This window comes from Cebidichthys violaceus, unplaced genomic scaffold, assembly GCF_023349555.1.
Source record: "Cebidichthys violaceus isolate CVI_PGR_0920_01 unplaced genomic scaffold, fCebVio1.0.p SCAF_66, whole genome shotgun sequence".
In the NCBI taxonomy this organism is placed as follows: domain Eukaryota; kingdom Metazoa; phylum Chordata; class Actinopteri; order Perciformes; family Stichaeidae; genus Cebidichthys; species Cebidichthys violaceus.
The window spans coordinates 910,660-937,530 of NW_027176883.1; the positions used below are offsets into that span (position 1 = coordinate 910,660).

The window sequence follows — 26,871 nt, forward strand, 5'->3', positions numbered from 1 at the left end:
GTGGAAGTTATTAAGTGCCAAAATACGTACGGAAGAAATAGAAGTTGAAGAATAAAGATTAGGATAACAATACTTGGAATGCTGAATCAGCATTCCAACAATAACTTGTTTACATTTCACACAATTTGCCTTCTCAACATCTGCCTCATCTGCTCTCGGCCTGGAAAGACGCTCTGTCGACCAATCGATTGGCAACCGACCCGCACAGCAGAGAGCCAGTTTTCCCACCGCTCCGGTCTCGATTACTCTGGCTTTGATAGGCTGCTGCGTGTTTCCTTTAAGGAACTGAGTCCAGTCAGCTAGTCGGTTGTCAACAGGCTGAGCGACAAAACGAGCCGTTGATACAACTTGGTACGTTAACGCTACCGTGTTGAGAAAAGCCTCGTTTGGTTCGTTGTTTCCAGATAAAATGAAGTCCCCTCGACACGGTAAGCTATCCTCGACTCCTCTCTGCTTTTTTTTTCACCACATTCTGCGAGTTTTGGCGAGGTGACCTCGGGTGAAAAGGACTTTTAAACTATTTCTCGGTTCAGTTCGTAGCGAGCTAGCGTTAGGCTTTCAGCCCGTCAACATAGTTCAATGTGAAGTCATATTAAAGCTGGTATAGACGCAACAGGGCTGTCAGTTTAGACGGTCGCGAGCCTGTTACCTTACATGCATCACGAGACTTTCATTAAAGCTCGACACGTTTCTATTTAGACCCCGTTAGCACGTGTATTAGCCCAATTCACTTCGTCCAGCAACACCCATATGTCAAAAAGCCACTTGGAATTCTATGTATTGTTTGCCATACGATTATGTCACAGTATACAAACATTGTACACAAAGACGTACTCGTCGAGAAGCGCAGACACCCACTTCATAGTGCCACTCTTGGCGTGTCCGTAATGATTGAGCATTTCTCTTTGCTGATAATGTGTTTCTCAGGAGCGCCCTGAGCATCATGGACATGTGAAACATGACTCTGCACTAAGGCAAGATGCAAGTCCCAGGCTGGATTGAATGGCACTGAGGATACAAGGTAAGCACTCTGCCGGTGCATTTGAACTCATTATTGATCTGTTGCTTGAGCTCCAAATGACCTCAGTGAGTCTAGAGATAGAGGGAGAGAGGAAGAACAAACCTAGTTTAGGAGAATGAAGAGGAATACACTGAAGTGTGTGTGTGTGTGTGTGTGTGTGTGTGTGTGTGTGTGTGTGTGTGTGTGTGTGTGTCCTTAACGCTACACTCAGGGATCAAAGTAGAGATTTACTGATACTGGGTATCAGCACTGACTCAAACACCTGGATTGGATGTCGGTGACAATGGGCCGATCTGGTATTGGATACCATTGTTTTAATAAATTTCCATTTTGTTTTACAAAGCTTGATGCTACCTGACACTTAAAAAAGAACGATCCCAGTCACTTGCTCCCGGTGAGAGGTACGGCTTGGTAATTAGAACCCTGGCATCGGATCGGTACCCAAAGCCCAGCAATTGGTTTTGGGACCGATGCATCGGCGCGTCCCTAAGATCAGAGGAAACGTTGGTCCATATCGTGTGATGTTCCTAACCTGAAGGAACACGAGGAGACGTGGAGATGATCAAAATATTGTGTTCGTTGTGGGGAATAATAACTACAAAGAGCATCTTCGTCAATCGCCTGGAGGGATGCCGGTTAAAAAGAACTTTTTTTTTTTTTAGAAACACCACAGATGTTCATGCCCTCCAACTAAAGGCCCTGGAATATGAATAGTTAAAGTCAACAGCAGCAAGGTGTCTTACAGGTTTCTTTGCACACAGTGACCTCAAGGTATACTTAAAATGTTAAGCAGCTCGCTCTACAAGGTTTCTACGCATAATGACCTCCTCCCATTTCACCAGCGTACTAACTGACAGTGGTCTCTCTGGTTCTTTTTATCTTAGTGTTGGCATGTAGCTGCTGCTCTTAGCTGATCGTTTTTGGACCTATGAACAGCCTTTTGATGCCTTGCGGCCAAAGTCATGCAGTGATGATTTATTTGTCACAAAACCTGCTGGAGGGATCTGCACAGCCCCACACGCCACACCATGCTTTTTTTTTTTTTGTTTTGTTTTCTAAAATTCCCTTTTTAATTCTCTCCGTATCCTCATTCTAAGTTATCACACGTTATTCTTAATGTCTCTGGTATATTGCGACACTTTTACGATACTGACCCTTGTACTCCTTCAGTGTTCTCTTTTGTAATCGTCTTGCAGTATTATCTAATGTCTTTGTTTTAGGCTTATGGTGGATTGTAAAGTCCTGCTTGGCTCAGAACAGCTGTGTTGTCGAGTCAATTATTCCCAGTAAATCGATGGTTTGACTTTTTCAAATTTGCATGAAGTTATTAGATCATGTATAGAGTGAAGGGACTACTGTCCATACTGAGAGCTTTCTTCAACACGATACCTTTTTTGAGTAACTGTTTTAAAAGCCTTTTTACAGGGTGAATAGAGACTTTAGATTCTGCAGCATTTCACTTTTTAGTTTTTTGGGAGAGAGGCATATAGGCTGACATAGAAGTCCAACAACATAGTTGTCTAATTCATACCATGTGTGCTGATATTTATAGTAAAATCTGTCTACGAATATCTGTCCTAACAACGAGCCTATAAGAATAGTCTGTGTACCCAAAACGTGATGCAGCAAATTCCTGCAAACTCATGGAAAAACACCATCGGCTCACACATTCTTTACAATCAACACCAAATAACAAATCTCTGGTCTGTGCAGTACTGGAGCTCCAAGGGATCGTTACACATGCTCTGAGACGTCCTTCCATGTTTACTAGTTTTTCCACCAGAAGCTACTTTGGACTTTTTGCCGAAAAGAGGGTAATTTAATCAGTGTCTAAAAAATAAAATGGTTTGATATGGGGAACCCACGTGCACAATGCCATTTGAGATGGAAAAAATACAACAATAGAGAGTTGAGAGGAAGCAACTATCATTTTTTTAAAAATATATATATAGAGATAGAGATAGACTGCATCACACATCACTTGCCGGTGGGATATGGCGTTGATCATAAAAACATAAAATAATGCCGTGGTTATCCGTTATCCTGACATCTGTCACAGGTGGGAGGCGGTACACCGTGTGCTTGGCTGTCCTGTCACAGAGCAACGTGTCAGTTTGTCGGAGGAAAAAAAAAAAAGATTCTAACACCCGTGAGAAACAGGAGGAGGTTCAGGGTTTGAGCAGCAGGTGCGCTGACCTTTCACCAGTCTTAATTTCCTTTTTCTTTCTTTTTTTCAAATGGAGTCTGCCATTATTCATCGTTCACACTGAGACGAGAAACATGTGCTGCTTATCGTACCCTGCGTAGGAGCTGGGCTACACCCCTGTTGACTGTGCACCTGCTCCTAGCTTTGACTCACGTTGTGGCCGTCCGAGTTCTCACCAGGTCTGACCTACTTATGGAAAAGTGAACTGTTCTTGTTCTGGTCCAGGATCAGTCAAAGCGTTGTAAATGTAAACCAAACTAATAGGAGATCTTGTGCCTGTATAGTGACCATTACAACTGGACCACCTTGTGCCTTTTAGAGTATGTTCACACAATAGCCCATTACGTCACAGTTTATAGGCGCCTTACCATAGGCTAGGATTACAGTTTACCACATGGGACCGTTCGTCTCCGTGGTAGAAAAAGAAGTCTTGAAGACATTGCTGAAGTACAATATTGTTTTACTGTGATCTTCTTTTACCGCTGATCACGACCCACCGCTCCCTATATACAGGGATGGGTTCAATGCAGAGAAAAATGTCCTCTTCCTGGATGAATATAGTGTATAAAAGACCTACAGGATAAGAAACTTTTCAGCAACTGTAGCTCAGTTTGCGTGTCACAATTTTTCCGGCTCCTGACTTGAGGCTTATTTGCTTAAATAATACAAAACGAGCCTCTTCTAACATCCTGATTTCATTAATAAGGGGTGGTTAGTGCCTTGCTCCAGGGTTTCTCAGTCACTGCTTGTTCAGCCATCTTATTATGCTGACTTTCCTAGTCTACAGAAAGTACTTTGATTAGAATCCATCCTCAGTTTTTTTTACTGCGAATGCCTTTGTCCATAAACACTGGCCCAGTTTCACACACTTATCAATCTTAACAAAGGCAATCAGCCTGGCCTAGTGTGTGTGTGTGTGTGTGTGTGTGTGTGTGTGTGTGTGTGTGTGTGTGTGTGTGTGTGGGCACCTTCTAGGCTTTGTTGGACATGTGATATTTCCATATTTCCACATTCTTTGTTGATTTCTGTAGAATCTACTTGTCATACAAGTCTGTGTCGACATTATTAGTTTTCCTTTTCTGTGATGAGGGAAAATACAGTCTTGACATCCTGACATTGAAGATGCTTGTAAAGCCTTTGGTTCTGTATTGACGCAGGTGCTTCTCCCTTATCTACCCAACCGGTGAAATAATGACCATTACTGAGACATCCGGGGGGGGGGGGGGGGGGGGGGATATGTGTCAACCTGCCAGCCAGCCGCCTGCTTTCAGGCGCCGCCTTCCATTGCACGCCGACAGCGCCATTCATCGCGCTGTCGTCATTTTAATCACTTATTACCAGAGGAAACAGACAGAGGCGAGGTGGGAAGATGTATAAATAGAGCCCAGTCTATAAATACTGCTTTTTGGTTTCTCACTAGAATCCGAGACATTATTCACAACGCTGCAGCACGTTCACAGGGATTGTTTTGCGCGAGAGCAAAAAGACTAGGAAAGAAATTTGAGACGTCTGAGCAAATTCATAAGATTAAAAGCCACTTTTTTTAACGCGTCAAGCAGTCATTCTACATGATCTGGGATACATCGACACGGACCATTTCAGTCTCCCATGAGCTGCTCTTACACTCGATGACAACGCAGTCTATTGTCATCGCAGTTCAGCTGACGAATGCTTTCCCCAGCTCCGCTCACTTTGTCCAACTGTGACGACGATAACGACTGCTGTTCTGATTCTTATCGCCGTTTGATTTCTTATGCGCCTCGAAGCCTGCTTGCTGTTTGTGAAACCGTATCGGATTGCAAGAAAAAAATTCAATTACTCAAGATGGATGTAGGCAGCCGGTCACAGGTGCGGCGAGCGCCATCGGGGGGGGGGAACCCGGCCTAAACTAAGCGGAGAATGTTATTTCTTCATTGAGACGATCGCAGAAAGTGGAGGGCTTTCTGTATTTAGGGGAAACAGAAGAATGTTTGTGCAGACAAAGCTTGTGTCCAGTCCTCTCCTGAGTTCACCCAGATGTGGCCAGATGGGTGATCGGCTGCCCCAGAGGCCTGGATGCAGACTGCGGCTTGGCTTTCTGCACCATTAGGGTTCTCGTGTTTGCTGGAAGGCTTCGTTTCACTGTGACTTTTTGGATGAATAAACCTGTTAGACAGACAGCCATTTTTTATTTTTTTGTTGTAGTTTGTTCTGCTGTAGCTGTGTGTAACTAACCCTTTTTTATCCCATAATCAGTTTTCTCAGAAATAGAAGCCATGACTAAAGTCGAGCAGTAGGCTGAGGCCTCGGGGAACGAGCGCTCGGTCATCTTCATCGCCTCTCTGCAAAACACGATTACACAGTTGCAAACCGGTGTCTTGTTTTCAATGATGCATGTGACCAGCTGACTTGTCACGGAGCAGTAATCGAAGCGAGAGGCTGGTAGTTGTTAAAAAAAAAAAAGAATCAACGCAATTCTTTCGTTTTTAAAAAATGAAAAGCGATGCTTCCCTTGCGGGAGTCACGGCTGACTGAGGCGCTGTCTGTAACCGGAGCGGAGGGACGGATCTCTTGAACCACGGCACGGTTTAGTCACCGCCGCAGCCGAGGAGTTCATTTAAAAGTAATGAGGGCTTGTTGACGAGCGTCGGCGGTTAAGTGAGGAGTGAATTATTTAACACGAACAACACCTGGGTCAGTGAACCGACATGGTTTGAAACGGGCCGAATCTGGGTTATTCACTGCATTTAGTAACTCGAGGCTTCTGTACGGTCTGTAAAAGAAACCCTGTAAAAGAAACTCGGACATGAAGGCTTTGAAGATTTAGGAATGACAGTTTATTTATTTTTTTATTGACATAGGAACTTTTGCAATTATTCACTGCACATCTATTTATTAGTTTTAATGGGTGCCATGAGGCTAAGACACACATTTTGTAACTGTACAATTTGTTCCAAAAGCAATAACATTATCGGATTTTCAATGGACAAACTGTGCTTTTAGTTGGCAGAGCAAGGCGGGAGAGGCGTAGTGTTTCTAACATTTCAGTCCCTTCCTGTCTCACCAGTTTGTCGGCATTTTTGAGGACGGTTCCAGTTGTGTTGGAGCTGCTATTGTTTATCTGTCTCCAGAACCTGGAATCTGAAATGAAACGCATTAACCAGTTTACCTCCTTGCCTCTGAATCACTCAGATACTAGAACATGCACACACACACACACACACACACACACACACACACATACCTTTGTCTCGACTCATGCAGTCAGCCATATTGAGCGCTAACATACTGCTCTGCTTACTCATCTGTCCACACTGTGAATATTTCTACACCGATAGAAACAAAGAGATCTCCAAGAAACACAAAGGTGCGTCACATGCTTCCACATAACCAATGAAAGTTACTCTCTTTTGTAGCTGAACCACATTAGGGGCCTTGACATGTTCACATAATGAGTCTTAAGTCATGTTAAGCTTTCTCCCACCTCAACATTTGCATTTGAATAAAAAAAAAAAAACAATGGGGCGTATAATCCTCCTTATCTGTAAATTGCCTACAGGGCAGTTAACTGTTAGCTACTGTAGCTGAACTGGGCTGTGAGACACCATGCAAGTCATTAGCTAAACTGACAGCGTTAGCACAGGGAAAACCTCTACTGCAAATAAACAGCAGGATTTGAAGTGGGACTTCTTCTAATCCCCTCCTAGGCGACCTGGGTAAAGCGTGGTGATCTGGGATTTCATTAAGTCTTCCACGGGGGAATGTTTTTTTTTTTTTTACAAGGTCTTTTTTTTTTTTTTTTTTTCCTCTTGTAGTTTAATCTCTGTCCCTTGGCAAGCCTCCTCATAACGCCACTGATGTCATCTGACACAGTGGCGTATGACATTTGAGATGCTCCGAGGGGGCTGACATGTGGTGTTGTAATGGCAGAAAGCAACAGGCAGGATGACTTGCACAAATACCCTTGCAGTGCGGATCTGAGCTCCACACAGAGGAAACGCTGCCAGACAATTCTACTGATTTTTTTTTTTTAATTTTTAGGCCTGCATGCATTTAGGAGTTGAGGACAATAATGTAGGGAGGTTGTAAAAGAATAGTATCCAGTCTGGAGACACCGTTTTTATCATTGTCTAATTGATGTAGACTGTGAAGCCTAGTTGTGTTTCCCCATGGGGACAAGAAAGTCTATCTATCTCGTCACAAAGTAGCAATTTCAGTCCTGTTCATTATGATTCAGAAGTAAGCTTCAAAGAGTTATTGACTGATATTTGCTTCATTACTGATGCATATTGTTAGACAGAATTAAGGGGTTTTGGAAAAGTGACCAATTCTTTGTGTCTTGGGCAAAATATCAAGCAGTGGTGGACTCTGACTGTGTGAGGGGCAGGGGTGAGGGGAAAAAAGTAAAAATGGCACCAGCCACGGCCCTCCATGAGGGAGGTTTTCTGAGTGTGATGTAGAGGTTCTGAAGAGCTTCTGAAGAGGTTCTGCAGGAGTCAGTAAGCAGTCCCGTGCGACCCATACTGCTGTGGTTATTTAGGGAACCCGACGTTTCTCAAACTTGACGCCTCATTTCAGGAAAGTAGGTCATCAGTCAATCGTGGTAAAAGTCTTCCATTTATCTATGTTGTAAATTCCCGGTTCTTCTTTTGGTGGAGCCACTTTTCCTCGTCCGACTACATTTAGCTGCGTTTGCTTCAGTTAGGGACTTCCTCCATTTCCTGTTATTACAATGTGGAAATGACTGTGACGCTGCTCACTGATCAGGCAACATGTTCTCGTGGCTCCATCAATCATTTACAAATATGACGCTGACAAAAGAATTTATTGTATTATTGTTGAACTATAATACATTTAACATCAAGGATTCGTCAGCATTAAATCACATTTCTCTCATACTACTCTCAAATGAAAGCATGTTGGGTAGTTTATCCAGCCTTTCAGTTCCATTGCACTACACCACAGCAAATAATGTCTGACCCTTTTATTTGTGCAATGGATTAGACACAACATGAGACCAGGACTGAGTTTGTCACGCGTCATGATTATTGAGGATGTTAATGAAACTTTGCCCATTTTTTTACATTTCTCTTTTAACTTTTTATTTTGGGCGAGATGTTGGGAAGGAATAGCAAAATTACATTGGAATGCAATCTAACTACAGAACACAGAATGTAAGTTACCACGTATCCAAACGTTCCTAATTATTCCAAGTATTCTTGTAATCTCTTAACTCTTAAGTATTCTGTTAACACTGCAGTCTGAGTAGAAGGCTTCTGTGTACATTCTGGTGTGTTTTGTTGTCTGGACCACAGAGGTCCGGGGTCATGTACTCGGGGAGGGGGGGGGGAAATGATACTGAGAGAACACGGGGTCAGCAGCTGAAGCCGGTCTGCTGAGCTCTCTCAGCCACTCGTTGTTTAATTAGTTGCAGCATGACGGTTGGGAAGCCAAACTCGGGACTCTTGGTTCAGATCCTGACCCTTGATTTATAAAGGTTCTAACCCATAATCTGTACTCTTCACACTTAATGTCATTTTTTTTTAATTGACATTGTTGTATGAACATGTTCACTAATAAGGTTGCAGCGTCCATCTTATTTTCTTTTTCTGCTCTTTATGGCTCATGGGGAATTTTGAAGACTGCTAGCAAGTAAACATGGACATAAACAATCTGCTCTGTGAATGTTCTATGTAGAAGGAAAGGAGATACACACACACACACACACACACACACACACACACACACACACACACACACACAGAATAACATTAGTTTGTTTTCTGTAACCCTGCTTTAGATGATCACATATTTGATTTCATAAATGCATTTAAATAACATTTAGAGATTGAATTTACCCCGTCAGACACTGGGTGAATCTTGTTTAGGCTAATCCACATTCTAATAGTTAAAATATTTGTATTGCAACTGCCATCTTCTCACCTCACCAGCATGCCAATCTCAGGTTCATTTGAACAATACGTGCGAGTAGCTAAACACACAAAGCCGCGTACAACAACTCACTGAATTTGCATGGCTACATTCAACGTGTCTATTGGCCTGTGAGTCTCTTCTCATTATCGGTGTGTAGCCGCTTGTTCCAGAAGAAGTGACCTGTGTGTGAACATGTCTCTAATTAGTGCAAAAAACACGAGGGTTAATGAGGCTGGCCTCCTTCTGTAATTGGCTTCATCGCCATGAATGACAAGATTTCGTTCTTCGCCCTTTCCTCTCAGGCTGTTCATTGGCTCAGGGAAAGGCACCGGGAACACAAGACAAATTAGCCCTTAACTGTCAGTGTGTACATACACACTTGGATGGACAGCCAAATGCATGCAGACGTACTGTACGTGACCAGTCTTCTGCTCCGTTTGTGTGTTTCCTTTTGGAGATAGAATCAGCTTACAGACCACACACACACACACATAAACGCGTACATACATACTTCCCCACTTAATCACTAATCCTAATACGCTGTCGGCAAATACTGCCAGGTCCTTTTGAGTCCTACATGTTGAAATGAAGTCCATGTCCAACTGGGGAGCCATTAGAATGGCCTCATTGTTTTTGCTGCTTGCTGACTGAAGGCTGACTAGCTAGCGAGGGACAGAGGTGGCTGGCAGACTGCCTGGCTGGGTAACAAGCTCACTCGTGACCAATGTGACAATGAGTGACTAAGTTGAGTCTGTTTATGAGTGAGCCAGCATGATCTCAGGCCACCTCTGTGGTCCAGACGAGACACGAGAAAGCTATTGCCAAATGTCAATGATGCCGTAATTGTGTTTTCACTACCAAAGGATATTATAAAGATGTAAATGCAGGCAGCAGTTTGATCTTAATTGTGTCGTCATCCTGGCTTGATTTTCCTGATGAAATACAGCAAACATTAGTTTAGGTGTGTGTGTGTGTGTGTGTGTGTGTGTGTGTGTGTGTGTGTGTGTGTGTGTGTGTGTGTGTGTGTGTGTGTGTGTGTGTGTGTGTGTGTGTGTGTGTGTGTGTGTGTGTGTGTGTGTGTGTGTGTGTGTGTGTGTGTGTTGCCTATGGTTGGCTTTTATAAAATGTCCCATACCAGGTTTTGAGTGGGAAGTGTTTTAGGTAAAACAGCTTAATAATGGATTCCTTTCCATAAGCTCATTGCTCTGCATTACACTGGGCATCTTACAAGCACACTACAGCTATAAGCTAATCTAAAGTCAGAGATCTGGAAGTCTGAATTCTAAACGCTCATTCACAAATTCTTACTTTTGCATAACAATGCCAGACTACAAATAGAGCACTTGCCTCCTTGTGTGTTTAACCCACAGCTTTTCTATTTATTTACAGTATCAACTTTGGTATAAAGTCCCCTTTTCTTGGGCAGAGCTGATCTTTTTCAAAATACCCGAACAGAAGCTATGCCTTCCACTGAAATGTGTTTTGTTTCTTAAAGAGCGTTATGGGATGCCGTGTTTCCAATGGTTCGGTCGTGAACTTGCTCAGCATAACACGGCTGTTGCACTAGTGACAGCCGTACGCTTGTAGAATAAACTGGAAGTGTAATCGCTCTAAGGATTACTCCACCTAGTTAGCATTGACTCCCATAACAATGTTGTCAAAATCAATGCAATCAACACAGTATCGTCTTTTGTGTTCCACACATTGTTGTTTCTTGTCAAAACCTTGTGTCTACATTACCCACAGTGCAACTAAACCAAAAATGGTCAGAGGTTCTGGTGCTGTGCTAATTGCCTCTAATGTATCCTGGAGCTGCTAAAGAGTGAGCTTACCAGACCTCTGTAGCTCACCCCTCCTCTCTCTTTCTTTTTTTTTTCTAGCTCCAAACAGATTTTTCCATTTTTAAACTCGTCTTCCGACGCAACCGACGCCACAAATGGCTTTTTACCACTTTTCTTTCCTCGTAGGCAGTAGTACTTCACAAGACCTGTAAACGGACTCATGTGAAACATTGGTTTTCCTTTTGATTATATTGTTTATTTTTCTTGAAGGTAGGGTTGGTAATCTTCAAAAACATTTCTGAACTGGCCCTGTGAATGTTCTATGATTGATTCTGAATACCTGTCCATCTATCCACCTTCCTCTTAATAATGAACCCTTTATAAAGTTGGATCCTTTTTTTTTTTTGTCCCTTTCAAAAGACTCCTGTTTGATCACTCGATGCACTTCATGCATCACGTTGTGGCACCAAACAAGCTGCATAATTGGGCAACGTTACTTCACTTCAGCCTCAATTTATTGTCTGGACAGTACTAAGTTCTAAACACCCATCGAGACTCTGGAAGCTTTGTGGCAATTGCCAAGCAAGTCTTGATTCTTGTTTCAGCCAAGCTATCGTTGCTTTTTGATTGCTCCTTATTGGACTCCTTGATTTAGCTGAATATTTGAGCAGTATGTGGTAGGTAATTGCAAAAGTACCAGCAGGTGGTGAGTGGGATTGTTGGTGTGCGAGTATGTGTGTGTTTCTGGTGATTTTAAGATTCCTTATTGTTGCTGAACTGAATTCTGTCACAACCAAACTGGTTTAGAGATACAACACTGTACCACACAGGTACATAGACAAATACACATCTTTGTCTGGGAATTGCGTCATTAACAAACTTTACCGTTGTTGGCCTTCATAGATAGATGGTCATCAAAGGTTGTCTTTTAAGAATATGATACATTATCTCCTTTTTTAATCTGATTTTAATTCATTCATTTTGCTTGCAGTCCTGTTGTCACTGCCTGGGGACGGTGCAGACAGCAATTTGCTTACACCAAGATACATGGTGTGGCTGGTCCTTTTTTTTTTTTTTTTTTTATAACCTTTGAATGCTACAACAATGTGTGTCCTTTTTGACTTGTTCCTGTTTTTCATGTAGAGATAGGTAAATGTTGTTTATTGTCGGCTCAAATACTATGAGCAGCAGTGTCTCCCACATTATTTTTGGGCATGTCTTTTATTGAGAGAGTAGGGAAATTGAAGGCTGGAATCTAACCTGGGACTCGCTTCTTTGAGCTTCCAAGTCACCCCAAATTAAGTAACTGCTTTCACATAGTATATGTTAAGATATTTTTAAATATGAGAAACAATTCAGGCAATGAAGGGATGACTTCCTTAACCAACAGGCAAAACTTTTTGCTTGTATAGTTAATATTGGTTTGCTAGCCTGCAATCTACTAACGATCGTTTTCAATGAGCAGGACTTTTCAGAGGACTAATGAAAGAATCGTGGTTCAAATGTCTACTTTCAAAAGCATCTCACTGGCTAAAACTGTATCACCAACGGTTGCATGCTGGCTAGTTGCCTTGTAACAAGCCTGTAACTAAATTTGCCTCCATCACTTGCTAAACATTTAGCACTTCCAAACAATTTAACTCCATATTTTCTGTGTGATGTTTTTCATGAATAATAAATCATGTCTCAGATCAGAAAGCTTTGAATTGTAGATACTCCAGTCGATGGTACACTGAATTTAGCATTGGGCTGCAATTAATTTGTCAATTATTGTCCTCAGTAATCGATGAATCGCTTTGTCTTGAAAATGTCAGAAATAGTCAAACAAGCCAATCATACTGAGGTCCAAAATATTAATTTCACCATCAAACGAGATGAAGAACGGCAGCAAATCCACCTTTTTGGAGATGCTGGAACTAGTGAATCTTTTGGCATTTTTGTTTGAAGATCTACTGCAGTCAGTTAATTAATGTCGTGCCTTCTGTTGTCCTTCTTCGCAGACTGACTTCGTGTGACTGCAATGACAAGCCGGAATCCTAGCCATGCAGAGAGCGCTCACTCCACAGAAAAGCAGCCACCTGCCTTGTCCCCCAAGCTCCATGTCCAGCGATCGCCGTCAAAGGACACCATCACCATCCGCTTCTCAGCTCTTGGGAAGGAGGAAGAGGAGGAGGAGGAGGAAGAAGAAGAGCTGTACTGGACAAGTGGCCCCGCTACCTCAGCTGATCAGGATGACTCAAACATTGTGACGGCCTTGGAAGCAAGTGAGGAGATGTTTGAAGACGTGTCATCGACGTCTGCAGCCAAGGATGCATCCAGACATCTTCACGCTAACCGTTCTCCCACCCAGACTTCGTCATCTCAAAATGCTGAGCAAAAAGGCTCAACGTCTAACTCCTCTCCCACTAAATCTTTGAGCTTTCCCACCAGTGACAAACCCTTACTCAGCTTGCTGAAGTCTCTCTCCTCTGACGTCGAGTCTCGTGATGGGATCCCTGCTGTCGCTGCTCCAACAGTAAGGCACAGGCACCTGATGAAGAGTCTTGTCAAATCTCTATCTTCAGATACATCCCAGGACTCGTCCTCTTCCTCCGCACCCTACCGTCTTCCAGAATCCCGCCTCAACCTGCAACTCTTCAAGCAATTCACACAGTCCAGGATGCCGTCTGCGACCACGTCGGCAGGCGGCGATTCTAAAACCGCCCCTTCCTCTCCGCTAACTTCGCAAGATAGCCGCAGCTTCTTCAAAGTCTCAGAAGTTGAGGCAAGGATTGAAGACACCAAGCGGCGTTTCTCTGAGGCCATCTCCGAGCCGCTCCAACTGCTGAGTAAGATGATGGATGAAAAGAGTGGCAGCAGTATTTACCGGCCCAAGTCCCTCTCTGCAAGTGCCTCAGAACTCTCCAACGTTACTTCTGTCAATGGTCTCCTGGAGAGCAACAACAATTACTGCATCAAGGAGGAAGAAGGAGGTGACCTAGATGCTGAGAGCCCCAACAACAGGGCTTCTGGTTCCGCTGAATCACCCGGTATCCCCTCTGTTGACACTAAGAGCCCCAACAAATCTCTACTTTCCATGTCGTTGGACAAATGCTCTATGTCCGCTCTTGCTAAACAAGAGTATGACGACTTTTGCATCCTGTACAGTGAGGACTTTGAGACTTGTACTGACACAGACGGCGACGGTGGCAATAGAACTGACGATACTGGAACTGGGAGTCAAACTAAAGTGCCGCTAAGTGGTAGTACGGAACCATTCAGTGAAGATGAATCGGAGAGTATAGAGCCAGCACCTAGTATTCCACTCTATACTCTCATCATCCTTACTGTCCTGGTCTATGGGTGTTTTGTTTTACCTCTACCGAGTTACATCGGAGGAATGCTGCTTGGGATTGGACTGGGATTTCTTTTAGCCATCGGTGTTGTGTGGCTGACGGGACCAAAACCTTCTGGCAGTACTTTTAGACAGTCCAGACGCCATGGGAAGCTGTGGAATCTGACCAGGTTGGACATTAAGGAACCAGAAATCCGTAAGGTCAGTGAACATTTCCAACTTGGTTGAATTAGTTTTGTATGCTGCAAAGGCCTTGGAACACATTTGCTATCGTCTCACGTCAATTTTAGCTTTTTATTAGCCAAGAAATGAACCGAGTAAACTGACCCCCTAGAGGCTCAAAATCATCCTTTGACTGATAGCTGATGGGTTCTTAGATTGTATGTCTTGATCCCATTAAAACATGTCCTTTTTAATAATTGACTTATTATTATTATTATTATTATCATGTCAGTCAGTGGACTCTACTGTACCACCTCACATTTATACATTAAGGCCACATATCGCAAAATTGTAAAAAAAATAAAAATAATAATCACTACTTTCCAGTTGTATGCCTCCGCCAACCAGTCATATTGCAGTTTACAGACATATTTTAAATAGCATATGCATTCTTATGAGAGAATAATCTATTCTAGAGTTATGTCCAAATGCTTGTTGAGCCCATAAAAAGGCTTTACATACATTTTTATTTAATGAAAGAGAATTTGTCTTCACCGTATATCTATGGGGTTCCGTGAATAAAGGCAAATATGCAATTTAAGATGCATATTTCTGTTTTTTGCATCGAAGTGTCGAGTAACAAACAAACTAAATTTGGCTCCTGGGCTGAATTCAGCCGGACGAACTTCAAAGTCGACCACAGAAAGCAGATGACAGTGGATACAAGAGACTCTCTTATCAGTGTGAAGCTCACAGAGACATGGATACATGAGTGTCCTAATTTTCCATGCACAGTTTTCGATTTTTTTCGAAGCATTTCTCTCTTTAAATGCAGAAAAGCATACACATCACATACAAATTACATTTTTGAACACTTTCTTTATGGGGAAGCATACGTTTTTTTAAATTTCAGATTGAAACTGTTTTCTAGTTTTTGGAACTCAAGCCTTGAAAAGTAATCAACATGTATAATGTCTTCCCTCCAGGGCTGGATGAATGAGATATCCAACTACGACCCGGAGACGTACCATGCCACGCTGACGCACTCTGTGTACGTCCGGTTGGAGGGCTCCATCATTCGTTTGAGTAAACCCAACCATAACGTCGCTCGCCGTGCCACACACCTTGAAACAAAAGCCGACGTCACCTACATCAGTCAGAAGATCTATGACCTCACCAACTGCAAAGTATGTCGCTGGTTCATTAGAACAGGCTATTCCTTAAACAATGTTGGATTTTAGATAGATAATGACAAATACTACAACATGGAAAATGTCCCTTTTTTTTAATTATCTGGAGATTTGTTGAAACCCCACCGTGTTTGACTCCGGTGTGTCTTCTGTAACCCTCCTCTAGGTATATCTAGCGCCTCAGAGCCTGGCCAGGAAACGTGTGTGGAATAAAAAATACCCCATATGCATTGAACTTGGCAAACAGGATGACTTCATGTCAAAGGCCGAGGGGGACCGGTGGGAGGCCAGTGAGAGCTTTAACACGAGGGAACGAGAAGAGGGGACAGGAGGAGGACGGGAGCGAGGGTGGTCGTCCTCGTCCAGTAGAGACCTGACCCTCTATCTGTTCGGAAGGACCGGGAGGGAGAAGGAGGAATGGTTCCAGCGGTTTCTATCCGCTTCCAGGCTAAAGGCGGACTTGAAGAAAGCTTCAAGTTCTGCTGGGATCAAGACTGGTGAGCAAAACCGACATTTGTCTCCTTCCGCAACTGAAGAAGTCAATTTGAGAGATTTTTGTCATGTGATTCCTCACCGTTTTTTTTTCTTTTTATTTGCCGTGGCCCACAGCTCTGAGCTCTCACAGTCGCAGCAGCAGCCGTGGCAGTCTGGATGAGGCGCTGGCATCTCAGCCCAGGTCAAAGGACGCCTCGGCGCCGGCAGGCAGTGCCAAAACCAAACCGCTATTGGACTACAACGTATACATGGCCTCCTTACTGCCAAAGCAGGCGGTAGTCAGCCCTGCAGCTGCCAGCCCTGCTCTTCAGAGTCCTCAGAGTAGCCCCGGGGCTGATAAGAAGGTAGCGCATATATTTATCTTCCATTTATACTATTAACACTTTTTTTGCTTTCTAATTTCCTTTCTTGTAAGTGTTTATAGTAGGGGGGTTAAATGTTTTAATGTTCTATACGGAGATAGGAGATTCATTTTCTTTTCTCCTCCTCGTTAATTTGCCTGCTGTGTCTTAAGCTTCAAAGCACAACCTCAGCACCAGCTCAGGTACAACCCAGGGACGAAGAGAAGGAGGAGGAGGAGGAGGAGAGGGATTCTGTTGCCTGGGTTAATGCGGCTCTTGGCCGGATCCTCTGGGACTTCTTGGGCGAGCCCTACTGGGCTGAACTGGTCTCCAAGAAGATTCAGATGAAACTCAGCAAGATACGGGTGAGTGGAGCAAGGCCAGCCCTAACAACCTAAACAGAGAGAGTAAAAGTAAAGAGTAGCGATGATGCAAAAATAAAAGGAGTTCATGCCCACCATCGTGATGAAAACCACATCAAGCCCACAGAGCATACAAGTATAAGTTCTCCAAATGTCATTTTGTAGCTCTGTGCACCTCCTTTAAATCCCCCAGCAGCGCCACACTGGGTTTGGAAGCAGAGGCAGAAAGACGGGAAACGCCTCATCCTTCACTTCCATCCCTTTTTGTTCTAATGTCTCTTTCTAATCCTGCCCCCAAGGAAAAACCTACTTTGCTAACTCGTATATGTGTTTTGGTGACTATCCACATTGTCCTGTGGAAATAGCCACAGGTAATAAGTGTAGTTTTGGTACAATAGCGAAAAGAGACTGAGCACAATTCATTCCAAAACGGATTGACACGTAGAGAAAGTTATTTATAAGGTGTGGAGGAAGGTGTGCGTCAACCGTGCATAACACTGCATTCACACCAAATCAGGCGTTGCAGTGTTTGGTTTTTTTTCCTGCCAATTTGATTAGGTCATAATCTGCTCATTAATTATTCATGTACGGTGTGCTCGGCTCAGTCGCATGCTTTTATCTTTTTCAGTTGCCTTACTTCATGAATGAGCTAACCCTGACAGAACTGGACATGGGCTCGGCCACTCCCAGAATCCTTGGGGCATCCAAACCCTCCATTGACTACAGAGGCAAGAGAGAAATCCATGTCAAACACACACAAACACTCACATTCAGTGGCTTCTGTAAAGAGATGCTGGCCCAGTAACGCTAACTGTGTGCTACGCTGAGCTCGATGCGCCGTATTCTGGGATGACTTCATGCAATGTGCCGACTAGTATTCCTTTTGTCGACTATTTAGGCTTAGTCTTAGTCAAATGTCAAATGTCTTTTTTTAGTTTTATTCAACCTCATCCTGTTTCTTTAGTCAAGGTTTAGTTGACTGAAAGTCATTTCAGTCCTATATATATAGTTTTAGTCATCAGATTATATTGAACATTTCAGACAATCTAGTCTGCCGTTTTCATTAAAGTGACAATCCCTAAGATTTCCGTCCTGGTTTATTTAACAAACTACGGTCGTTTTATTCTGGATCCTCATCATCCTGTGTGATCTTATTCTACGCTGCACACGACACGAAGCAGCTCTTCATTTAACAGCTCACTGTGGAGGCTTCTGAATAAAACGCAATGAATAAAACGATCCAAGGATTTTGAGTTTAATTTCCAAAGATCAAACATCAAAACAACAAAGGATATACTATGCAGGAGGAGGACAGTGAAGGCCCATGGAAGGCTTCTTTATTACCACTACCTAGATAAAAGAAAGCGATATATATATATTGACAGTATCAATATTGGGTAACTGTATGCAAGTTCTTCTGATCACAGAGGTGTGGTCAGTTCCTGCAGGTTTAAATCTCTACTGGTTCTCTTTACACTGTATGTAGTTATTCCTCTAGCTGTGTCATACAGGCACACTCAGGAGAACGTGGCTAACGGCAGCTTGACTGGAACTTACAGTATATGTGGAGTAGACGAGAAGAAGAATCATGCCTGCCTTCACAATTTCCATCTGTTGCCATGCTCTGAGGAGTAAACTAGATGGATAAATGAATTTCATCTATCTTGACACAGCACAAATGGGTGATAATGAATGATTATACATAATGCTTCTGTGACGAATACGTTCTTAGTGTGTTATTTCAGTACGTATTGGACCGTATGTGTTTTAAACTGGCCTCTCTGTAGGTCTCCTGTCCAAACCAACAGTGTATTATCACTAACCCATAGTACTCATGTTACTCAGATTCATAACAAAAATGTTAGTGTTGTCACAATCTTTCCAAAAATCCCAAAATAATTTCATTTTCAAAATCTTGCAGTACAAGAAGTAGTGTGAAATGTCAATGCATGTGTGCGCTCAGGGACAGCAGTGACGTGGTGTCTCATGACCGGCCGCTGCTCCCGTTCTTTCTCCTGTCCTCCTGCTGCTGTGACTAATGAGGTCACAGTGCTGAGGCTGTCTGGACGACATGCTCTCCATCCTGAATCTGTTGAAAACAACGCCGTCCAGACTTACAATCGTGAGCATCGCGCATTGCTAACAATCAATTAGAATGCAATGCTAACAACAATAATCTTCTTCTGATTCATTGCTCATGTTCATGGGAATCAGCGTCTACATTAAAATACATTTCTATACATTTTTGAAGTACGAGAAATGAAAATCCACACATGCTCGTTACTCGTAGGCTCTCGGCTTTTTTTTGTCATGAAGTAAATGTTGATTCCACAGTGTATAGTGATGAATAGTGACTTCATCTGCATTTGGATTGGCACAAAGGAAACGCGTCAACCATCACACGGTAGCTACTGGAGCTATCGAGCCCCCCGAGAAGAGTGGCGGGCTTTGATGCAAATTTTCCATAGTGGGCCAAAAATACTTTCTTTTTTTTTTTTTTTTTTCCCATTGACTAACATTGGGAAAGAGTCAAAGTACAAACCTTTGCTCTACAGCTGCTGCCAGACGCTCTGACCAGCAGTAACTCCGCTCAGAGTTCAATAGGGTTTCGTTGTTTACTGAGAAGTTACAAAGTGTTACAAAAAGGCACATGTGTTCCATTTTGATGTGAAGAAATCTGGTGTTGTGCACTATAGTTCCTGGGAAACGCTTCATAATTGAAGGCTTTGCTTCCCAGAATAGAATTTGTTTTGATTGGTTAGTGACGTCTGAAGTTAAGCAGGTCTTCTGGTCCGGGCATCTGTGGATCGGATGAATGGAGCCTTAGCCGTGTGAGCTCTTAACTTTTGTGAGGGACTATACATTATTTGCCTGTTGCAATTGTGCAACTACTGTATGTTGGCTCAAGTAGCCCATACGTTTTCAGCTGACTGTTTTCTAGTTTCGATCAGAAGGAGCTTCAGCATTGAGCTTTCCCGTCACGTCGTCCCACATTTTCTCTCTCATTTCCTTTTACGTTCAGTAACAAATCTGTCTCGTCGGCCGTTTCACATGTTCGCTCTCCAAATAGTTCTCTTCCTCTTGGATTCCCTTTCATTCCTCTTTTGAGTCCTTACTCGCACTTTAGATTCACATTCTCTCTTCCTCCCTCCTGTCATGAGTCACTGCCTCATTTTTATCGCTGCAGTAGTCCCATAATAACCCGATTAATGAGAGCAACAGTTGATTGCATTTCCCACTGACAAAGCAATGGTGTGGAAGCCCGAAACACACCTCAACTGCCACTGCAAACACAGGCCGCGTATAAAGGTCATCATTGTGTTAATGTTGTGGATCGGTCGACAATTTGTTTCCAAATCGATCTTAAACATAAAAGTGCTTCATTTTTTTGAACTATTTCTTGGAAGTGAAAGGAAGCAGGAAAGAGGTAAATGCTCCAAACAAAAGATACATGAAGGCATTTGATTCTCTTAGCCTTGTGCATGTTTCTACAGCTCACACCTCGAAACATTGACTTTCTCTGCAGTGTGTTCCCATGATCAATAGCCTTTTACCTTGAAGTGGTAGTTTTGAAAACTTCGAGTAGAACCAGTCAGATTAGTTTCCCTTTTTTTTGAGATGTCCACGGGTGTTGCAGTGGCTGTATCCTCCTTTTGTCTCACGTTCTGCCTTTACCTTGTCTGACCCAGCTCCTTCCTTTGCTGAGTGCAACGGATCAATGAAAGTTTCCAACCGTGTGTGTGTGTGTGTGTGTGTGTGTGTGTGTGTGTGTGTGTGTGTGTGTGTGTGTGTGTGTGTGTGTGTGTGTGTGTGTGTGTGTGTGCGTGTGCGCATATCTCCACAAGGAATTGTCTCTGCATGCCTGTGCAGTTGTGTTCAATGCTTACTCTGCATTGAACGCAACTCTTGGCGTTATGTGTAACACACACACTCCTAACTCTTTGCCGTACAGCTTTACGGCAATTAAGGAAGCACTTCCCTGTGTCAAGCAGCTTGCTGATGCTCTCCCCCCCCCCCCCCCCCCCCCCCCCCCCCCCCCCAGGACAGGCGGGTCGGGTAAGGCCTCCTGGGTTCAGCGGACTCTGAATGTCTTCACGGTTTTTGTTTTCTCCTTTTTGATTTCTCCTCCACTTTTGTTTCTGTTTGACTCTGAATATTTTTCTTTCTGGCACAACAGACTCATTGCATTATCGCATAATTTGGCACAACCAGCTGGTGTCCGGGCGTCACTAGAGCAGTGAGGAGAGGACACCCAGTCTCTGCTGTCCGTCTGCTTTTTGCCTTCCAAGTATTACATTTGATTTTTAATTTTTTTTATTAGGACTGTGGTGGCTGTGCACTAAATGTCGCACCATGTATTTGTACACACTTTGCATCGCATACATGCAGACGTGTCTTAGTTTCAGCAAAGTGCTCTGTGTTTTGGTGTAGAATGGCTGTCATCCTCTGACTCGTTCAGCTTTCCTGTGTCAATGTTCATACTTTGCTGCCCCCCACTGGTGCAAAGGAGAAACCACACCAAAGTTCAGGATCGGACGTTGCTCTCTGTACACAGGAACATGTGATCACGTCTTTCTCGTCGAGGCTTAGGGATCAAGAAAATGAAATCTGTTGGGTTCTTCACTTCTGTAATGAAGAGGGGGGGGGCGTAAAGGTAGGGAAACAAAGGAGTAAGGGAGAGATGGAGAGATTTACTAGGCCTGTGGACTGTGGCCTTAGGTGCTGTCTGTGTCGAGCAGACTGGCCTTAAAACTGACGATGCTTGTGTGCATATGTACCCCCCCCCCCAAATCTTCCACTTTTACAAGTTTCACTTTTTCAAATGTCTCTCACATCAGCATGTCTAATAACCACCGTGTCCCTTTTTAGGCCTGTGGTTTGACCTGGAGATTTCCTACAGCGGCTCCTTTCTGATGACCCTGGAAACTAAGATGAACCTCATTCGTCTGGGCAAGGAGGGAGAAAGTGTCCGCTTTGGGGAATTTGGCAAAGACGGGTGAGACAGTTTAAACACACAGATTTGAGAAAAGCTTCAAGACACTTGACACTAAAAGGTATTTGTGTCTCTGTCGGGTGTCTGTCTGGCGCTCACTCAGTATTCTGTATCTTTGCTGTCTTTTATATCTTCTCCTTTCTTTTCTCTTGATATTCTCTCTCTACCTTCTGGATTCCACCTTGTTAATCGGATGTGTTTCTGCTCTTGGTGAGTGCTGCTTGTCTTTCAACAATGATCTTTCCGTTCACCTCTCATTCTCTAGTTTTGTACGTTTCTAGTTTTGGGGTCGTCTCATTTCATGTTACCAATTCTTCGTCTATTCATTTTCTTAGCGTGTTCAGTGCCTTTCGTCTGTGTTTCTGACTGTGTACAACCCCCAAATCCATTCTCAGCAACGCACGGAAAAGGTTCATATTTGTCACGGTAAATTTGCAAGATGCACCGATCGAACGTTTTTCCCTCCCGCTGCCAATACCTATCTGGCGTATTGGATCGGTGCATCCATAAAATACAGTGTGCATGCATGTAAAGCGTGGACTTCTCAGGGCTCGATTGATTGCCAGGAAATGAGAACTGAGCTTTTTTTTTTTTTTTTTTTTGACAGTTTTCAGGAAACCAGTCAAGTTTCAGTTTCACATCAAATGACACCTGAAAGTACACAAAAAAAAAAAAAAACCCTAACCCGGTGGGAACCAACCTTCAACTTACTGAATTATTTCTCTAAACGGTTTTGTTTCCAGAAGTTTAGATTGTGCACATGAGCAGTCATGGGTCATGTACACCTGTCTCACCTTGTTTCCATACCTCATCTGTTCATTGTTTTGTTGGAAGCATCAATGAAACGCAGCATGCTCATGTTTTACTGCATGCATGCAGATGTGTGTGCTTTGTGTGCCCCCCCCTAATCCATTTTAGTTTGTATGTGCGTTTCCAGATACAGGCCACGGACTTACTGCCTGGCTGATAGCGATGAAGAGTCGTCCAGCGCGGGCTCATCCGATGAGGAAGACTCCTCGGATCTCTCAAATGACTCAGCTGGAGCGGAGGGGTGAGTTTATATACATCCTCTGGGCTCACGTAATCCAAATCCATAATCACACAATGATATGACGTCTACGTATTCATTTAGGGAAAGAATGGAGACAAAAGATTTCTTGTTGTAAACTTGAAGGAGGTGAAAATACTGAGACTGGGAATTACTTAAACTGGGACAAAAGACATAACTGTCCTCCAACAATATGTTGCCAGGCATGGCTAGGAATTCATCAAAAAATATCAGTTATCAAAATACTAAATTCAATATGTGAATGTAACCCTCACCCTTTTTTATTGAATACAGTTTGGTTGGAGGCCACAAACCCAGCAAGATCATGCGCTTCGTGGACAAGATCACCAAGTCCAAATACTTCCAGAAGGCCACAGAAACGGAGTTCATCAAAAAGAAGATGGAGGAAGTGTCTAACACACCGCTGCTGCTTACAGTGGAGGTGCAGGAACTCAGAGGAATGCTGGCTGTCAACATACCGCCTCCACCCACTGACAGGATATGGTACGTAAAGGGAGGGATGTGAACTGTTGCCTGTCAGACTGACCAGTAATCACACCGTCCTCAAAGATGGCGCTTCCCCACAGAAGGAAAACACAACTGACTCTTGCCGATTTTTAAAATGGCTTTCAGGTGTCTCCCTCGTGTCGACATTTACATACTCGTATTTCTAACTAGTGGAATGATTCATGTCCAAAATGCACAGTAAGGATATCTGTTCTCAGAACAACTGAAATTCATTCTACCCGACGCCTGTTTTATTGAAGAAATTCAATTCTTTGTTTAGAACATCAGTGCCCTCTGCTGGTGGTGACCATACCATTGCATCAATAACAGGAAAAGCAAAGGTGAAACAAATTTCATTAACAATGACCCATGTCCATCCAGTATCACAGTAAGCAGTGACAATGAGTCAGCATGCACATTAGCAGGACCATAGACCGTATACAACGTAGCTGCCGTGATGTCACCGATTGGTTTGTGGGCTACAGTTTTGAAGCCTTGAGATTGAGATGCTAATTTCAGCTTGTGAAAAACAAAATGTCTTCACAGAAAATATGAGCAGCTGACTCTTAAAGGTGTGTTTTTATTACAACCGGACACTGGGTCATGATGCCGTGGCGATTGAGACCGTAAACTTTTGTCTATAATGTTTACTGAGGTAACAAATCAAGTGAGAAGTAGAGTCAGTTTCTCATAGACTTCTAAACAATCTGACTTCAGGCAGAGGAGTCGCCCCCTGCTGGTCATTAGAAAGAATGCACGTTTAAGGCACTTCCACATTGGCTTCACTTTTCAGACCCGTAGGTTGCCTCCTTGACGAGGACACCTGGAACTCACCTGGAAGTCCATTTGTTCATTTGTCAACTCTTACTAATGTTTTTGAGGTAATCCTTGATTGTTTTGACCTCTTCTGTTGCAGGTATGGCTTCAGGAAACCGCCTCACCTGGAACTGAAGGCGCGACCTAAACTGGGGGAAAGAGAAGTGACTCTGGCTCACGTTACAGACTGGATAGAGAAGAAACTGGACCAGGAATTCCAGGTATTGATGAACACTACATTTCAATTTTTAGACACTTGAACACCGACGACAGGGTTAGGGATAGAAAAATGTGAAAGTTTGCCAAAGTTGAAGTCACCATGTGATTCACAGCATCAATTCTATTGAAATGAATTGCATTTGACCTGAAATGCCGTCATATTTTCAAATTGTATTCAACTCCTAAATCGGCAATATTACAAGCTAACAATATGAATGCTTCCAAAGATCTCAGCCATACAACATCTTTACAACATGACACTATTCTACGATCCTAGAATGACTTTATTGCACATAACCTATTTATTATGTGCTCACTATTTGTGTTACTAATAGTAAAAAATTGAAAGACCACCCACTCTCCTTCCATCGTTCACTCTCCTCTTTTAGAAAATCTTCGTAATGCCAAACATGGACGATCTATGGTTGCCCGTCATGCATTCCGCAATGGACCCGCGCTCAGCCGGCGGACCCTTAGTTGGCCTCACGGTGGACCCGGAGCCGCCTGCCCCTCCAGAGAAGGACGGCACCAGCCAACCATGAAGATTGTTTACAGTATTTCCTAGAGCTTGTGAATTCTGGGACGCTAATTCCAAATCCATTACCGTAGAGGAAACCCTATGAATTTAAGAAGAACAAGGTAGAGTCGACCGAGGAAACACTAAAGACAAACCGTTGCTTGCTGCCAGAGAATAATGTGACTTTGAAGGATTAATACAGCTGTAATAAACTCTATTGAATAGGGACTGATATGTAAAGAGAGTCACGTTTGGGTTGGTAAAAGTTAATAAGGGTAGTTTATAGGGATACATAATTTCTGCTGAGGTTCGGTAGCCCCTTTGTTATAGTGAGCGGAGCTTTACGATACGATAGTATGTTGACGTTACTGGGGTTTCATTTTGAATGACTGTGGCGTGATGGAGTCATTTCCATTGGTGAGAATGAACAAAGTGTAAGCAGGTTAAGAAAAGTACATTGGAAAAGCTCAAATACTCGATGATGGATCTATTTACCATATAAACATTACACCTTTAAGTGGCTTCATGTCAGCAGTTTTTCCATCAGGTGTTTACAGTTAACAGTATTACTTTGTGCTGTGACCACACCCTGAACTCCTCGCTTCATTTGCCAGGACGCCATATTTTTTTTTTTTTTTTTTTTTTTTTTTAATGCCAATGATGCCCTTATCCATGTCTATATGGAAGTAATGCTCAAGAGCAGCAAACATCCATTATCTAGGAGAAGTGTCATGCACTGTGTGAATTCTATACTAATTACAAATACACATACACAATAAGTGCAATGATAGACTCGCTATAGTAGGATCGTGTATACTGTAAATATTATATAAGAGCAAATGTCTGATGAGAGGACCTCTAACATGTCTATTGAATGTATGTGTGGATAGTTTTGGTTCCTATTGTTGTTGTATGACAATAGTGTTTACCCCAGTCACATTCTGACTGCGGTATGCAGGTTATTGCACAAAATCTTTTTGTTTTCTTATGATGAACACTATATGATCTTGCATATCTTTTTTTTTTTTCTTCTTTTTTTTTTCCAGAGGTGTCATTCAATCGTTTAAAGTACCAAGCGGTGTATTTATTTATACATCCTTTCTACTTAATTGTGTTAATGTTAATGACGATAATGAAGTTCATTTAAATGGCCAACTTTGGTGTGTGACAGTGCTTTAAAAAGCCTCTACCAGCTATACTGTATGTACAACAGTTTGATGAAGTTAAGGTACGTACTGTATAGTAGAGCATCTATTGCCAAGAATGTAGCCTTATCTGCAGGTTTCCCTTTCTGATGTACCTTTTTAACAGTGTCGTATTTCTAAATATACCAAATATACCTTTTGATTGGGCCTAAAGTGCCAGATTTCTCTCTGCTCAAAGGTACACACCCTGTAGTGATATAGCATTGTGAGGTGATATTTACAAATGCGCTGCAATACCTGCATTAACATTGTTTACAGAAATTCTTACCTTGTTGTCATCGTTTGCTCTCTAAGGATACTAAAGCACTGTAACATGAGATGGATTTGTTTCTGTATGATTGTCTTTCCCTCTATGCTGTACTTTTTTGTTAAGTATTTGTTCTTGAATGACTACACAAGGTGGGTTATGGTTGTATTTTTCTTTTTTTGTCTACATCTTTGGAATAAACTAAATGAAATGAGATGATTTTTGAGGATATATGAAGATAATGTCAGGATTTGTATCTGTGAATTATTAATGACTTTTTAAGATTATGAAATTTTAAGGCCAAATTCAGTGATTAGCCAATGTGTATCTGCCTTATTTATAGAGCAAAATAAAAGCAAAAGTTGATGAAAGCCTTTTTGTTTTGTTTGTTAAAATGTTTTATTCTGAGATGCAAGAATGGTCAGTGTCATTCTCATGCATTATTGTATTTTGATTACTAATACATTGATACAGTGTCCGGTAGCTAAAGTTATAACAACACATCATATATAGA

General features: G+C 42.7%; 1 protein-coding gene across 2 annotated transcripts; it reads left to right on the forward strand.

The window, feature by feature from the left end:
- The first annotated feature begins 310 nt into the window (after nt 1–310).
- On the forward strand, nt 311–26,728 carry LOC137890549 (testis-expressed protein 2-like). 2 transcript variants are annotated; one of them, XM_068734677.1, is made up of 13 exons: nt 311–428; nt 928–1,021; nt 12,922–14,456; nt 15,404–15,604; nt 15,774–16,104; nt 16,217–16,446; nt 16,617–16,808; nt 17,434–17,533; nt 21,675–21,801; nt 22,736–22,849; nt 23,141–23,350; nt 24,270–24,390; nt 24,778–26,728. In XM_068734677.1, exons 3-13 carry the CDS (start codon nt 12,942–12,944, stop codon nt 24,928–24,930), a joined length of 3,294 nt encoding a protein of 1,097 aa, XP_068590778.1. In that variant the 5' UTR covers nt 311–428; nt 928–1,021; nt 12,922–12,941; the 3' UTR covers nt 24,931–26,728. The 2 variants fall into 2 exon arrangements, with proteins under 2 accessions (XP_068590778.1, XP_068590779.1); XM_068734678.1 differs by having other exon boundaries at nt 22,742–22,849.
- Nucleotides 26,729–26,871: the final 143 nt, after the last annotated feature.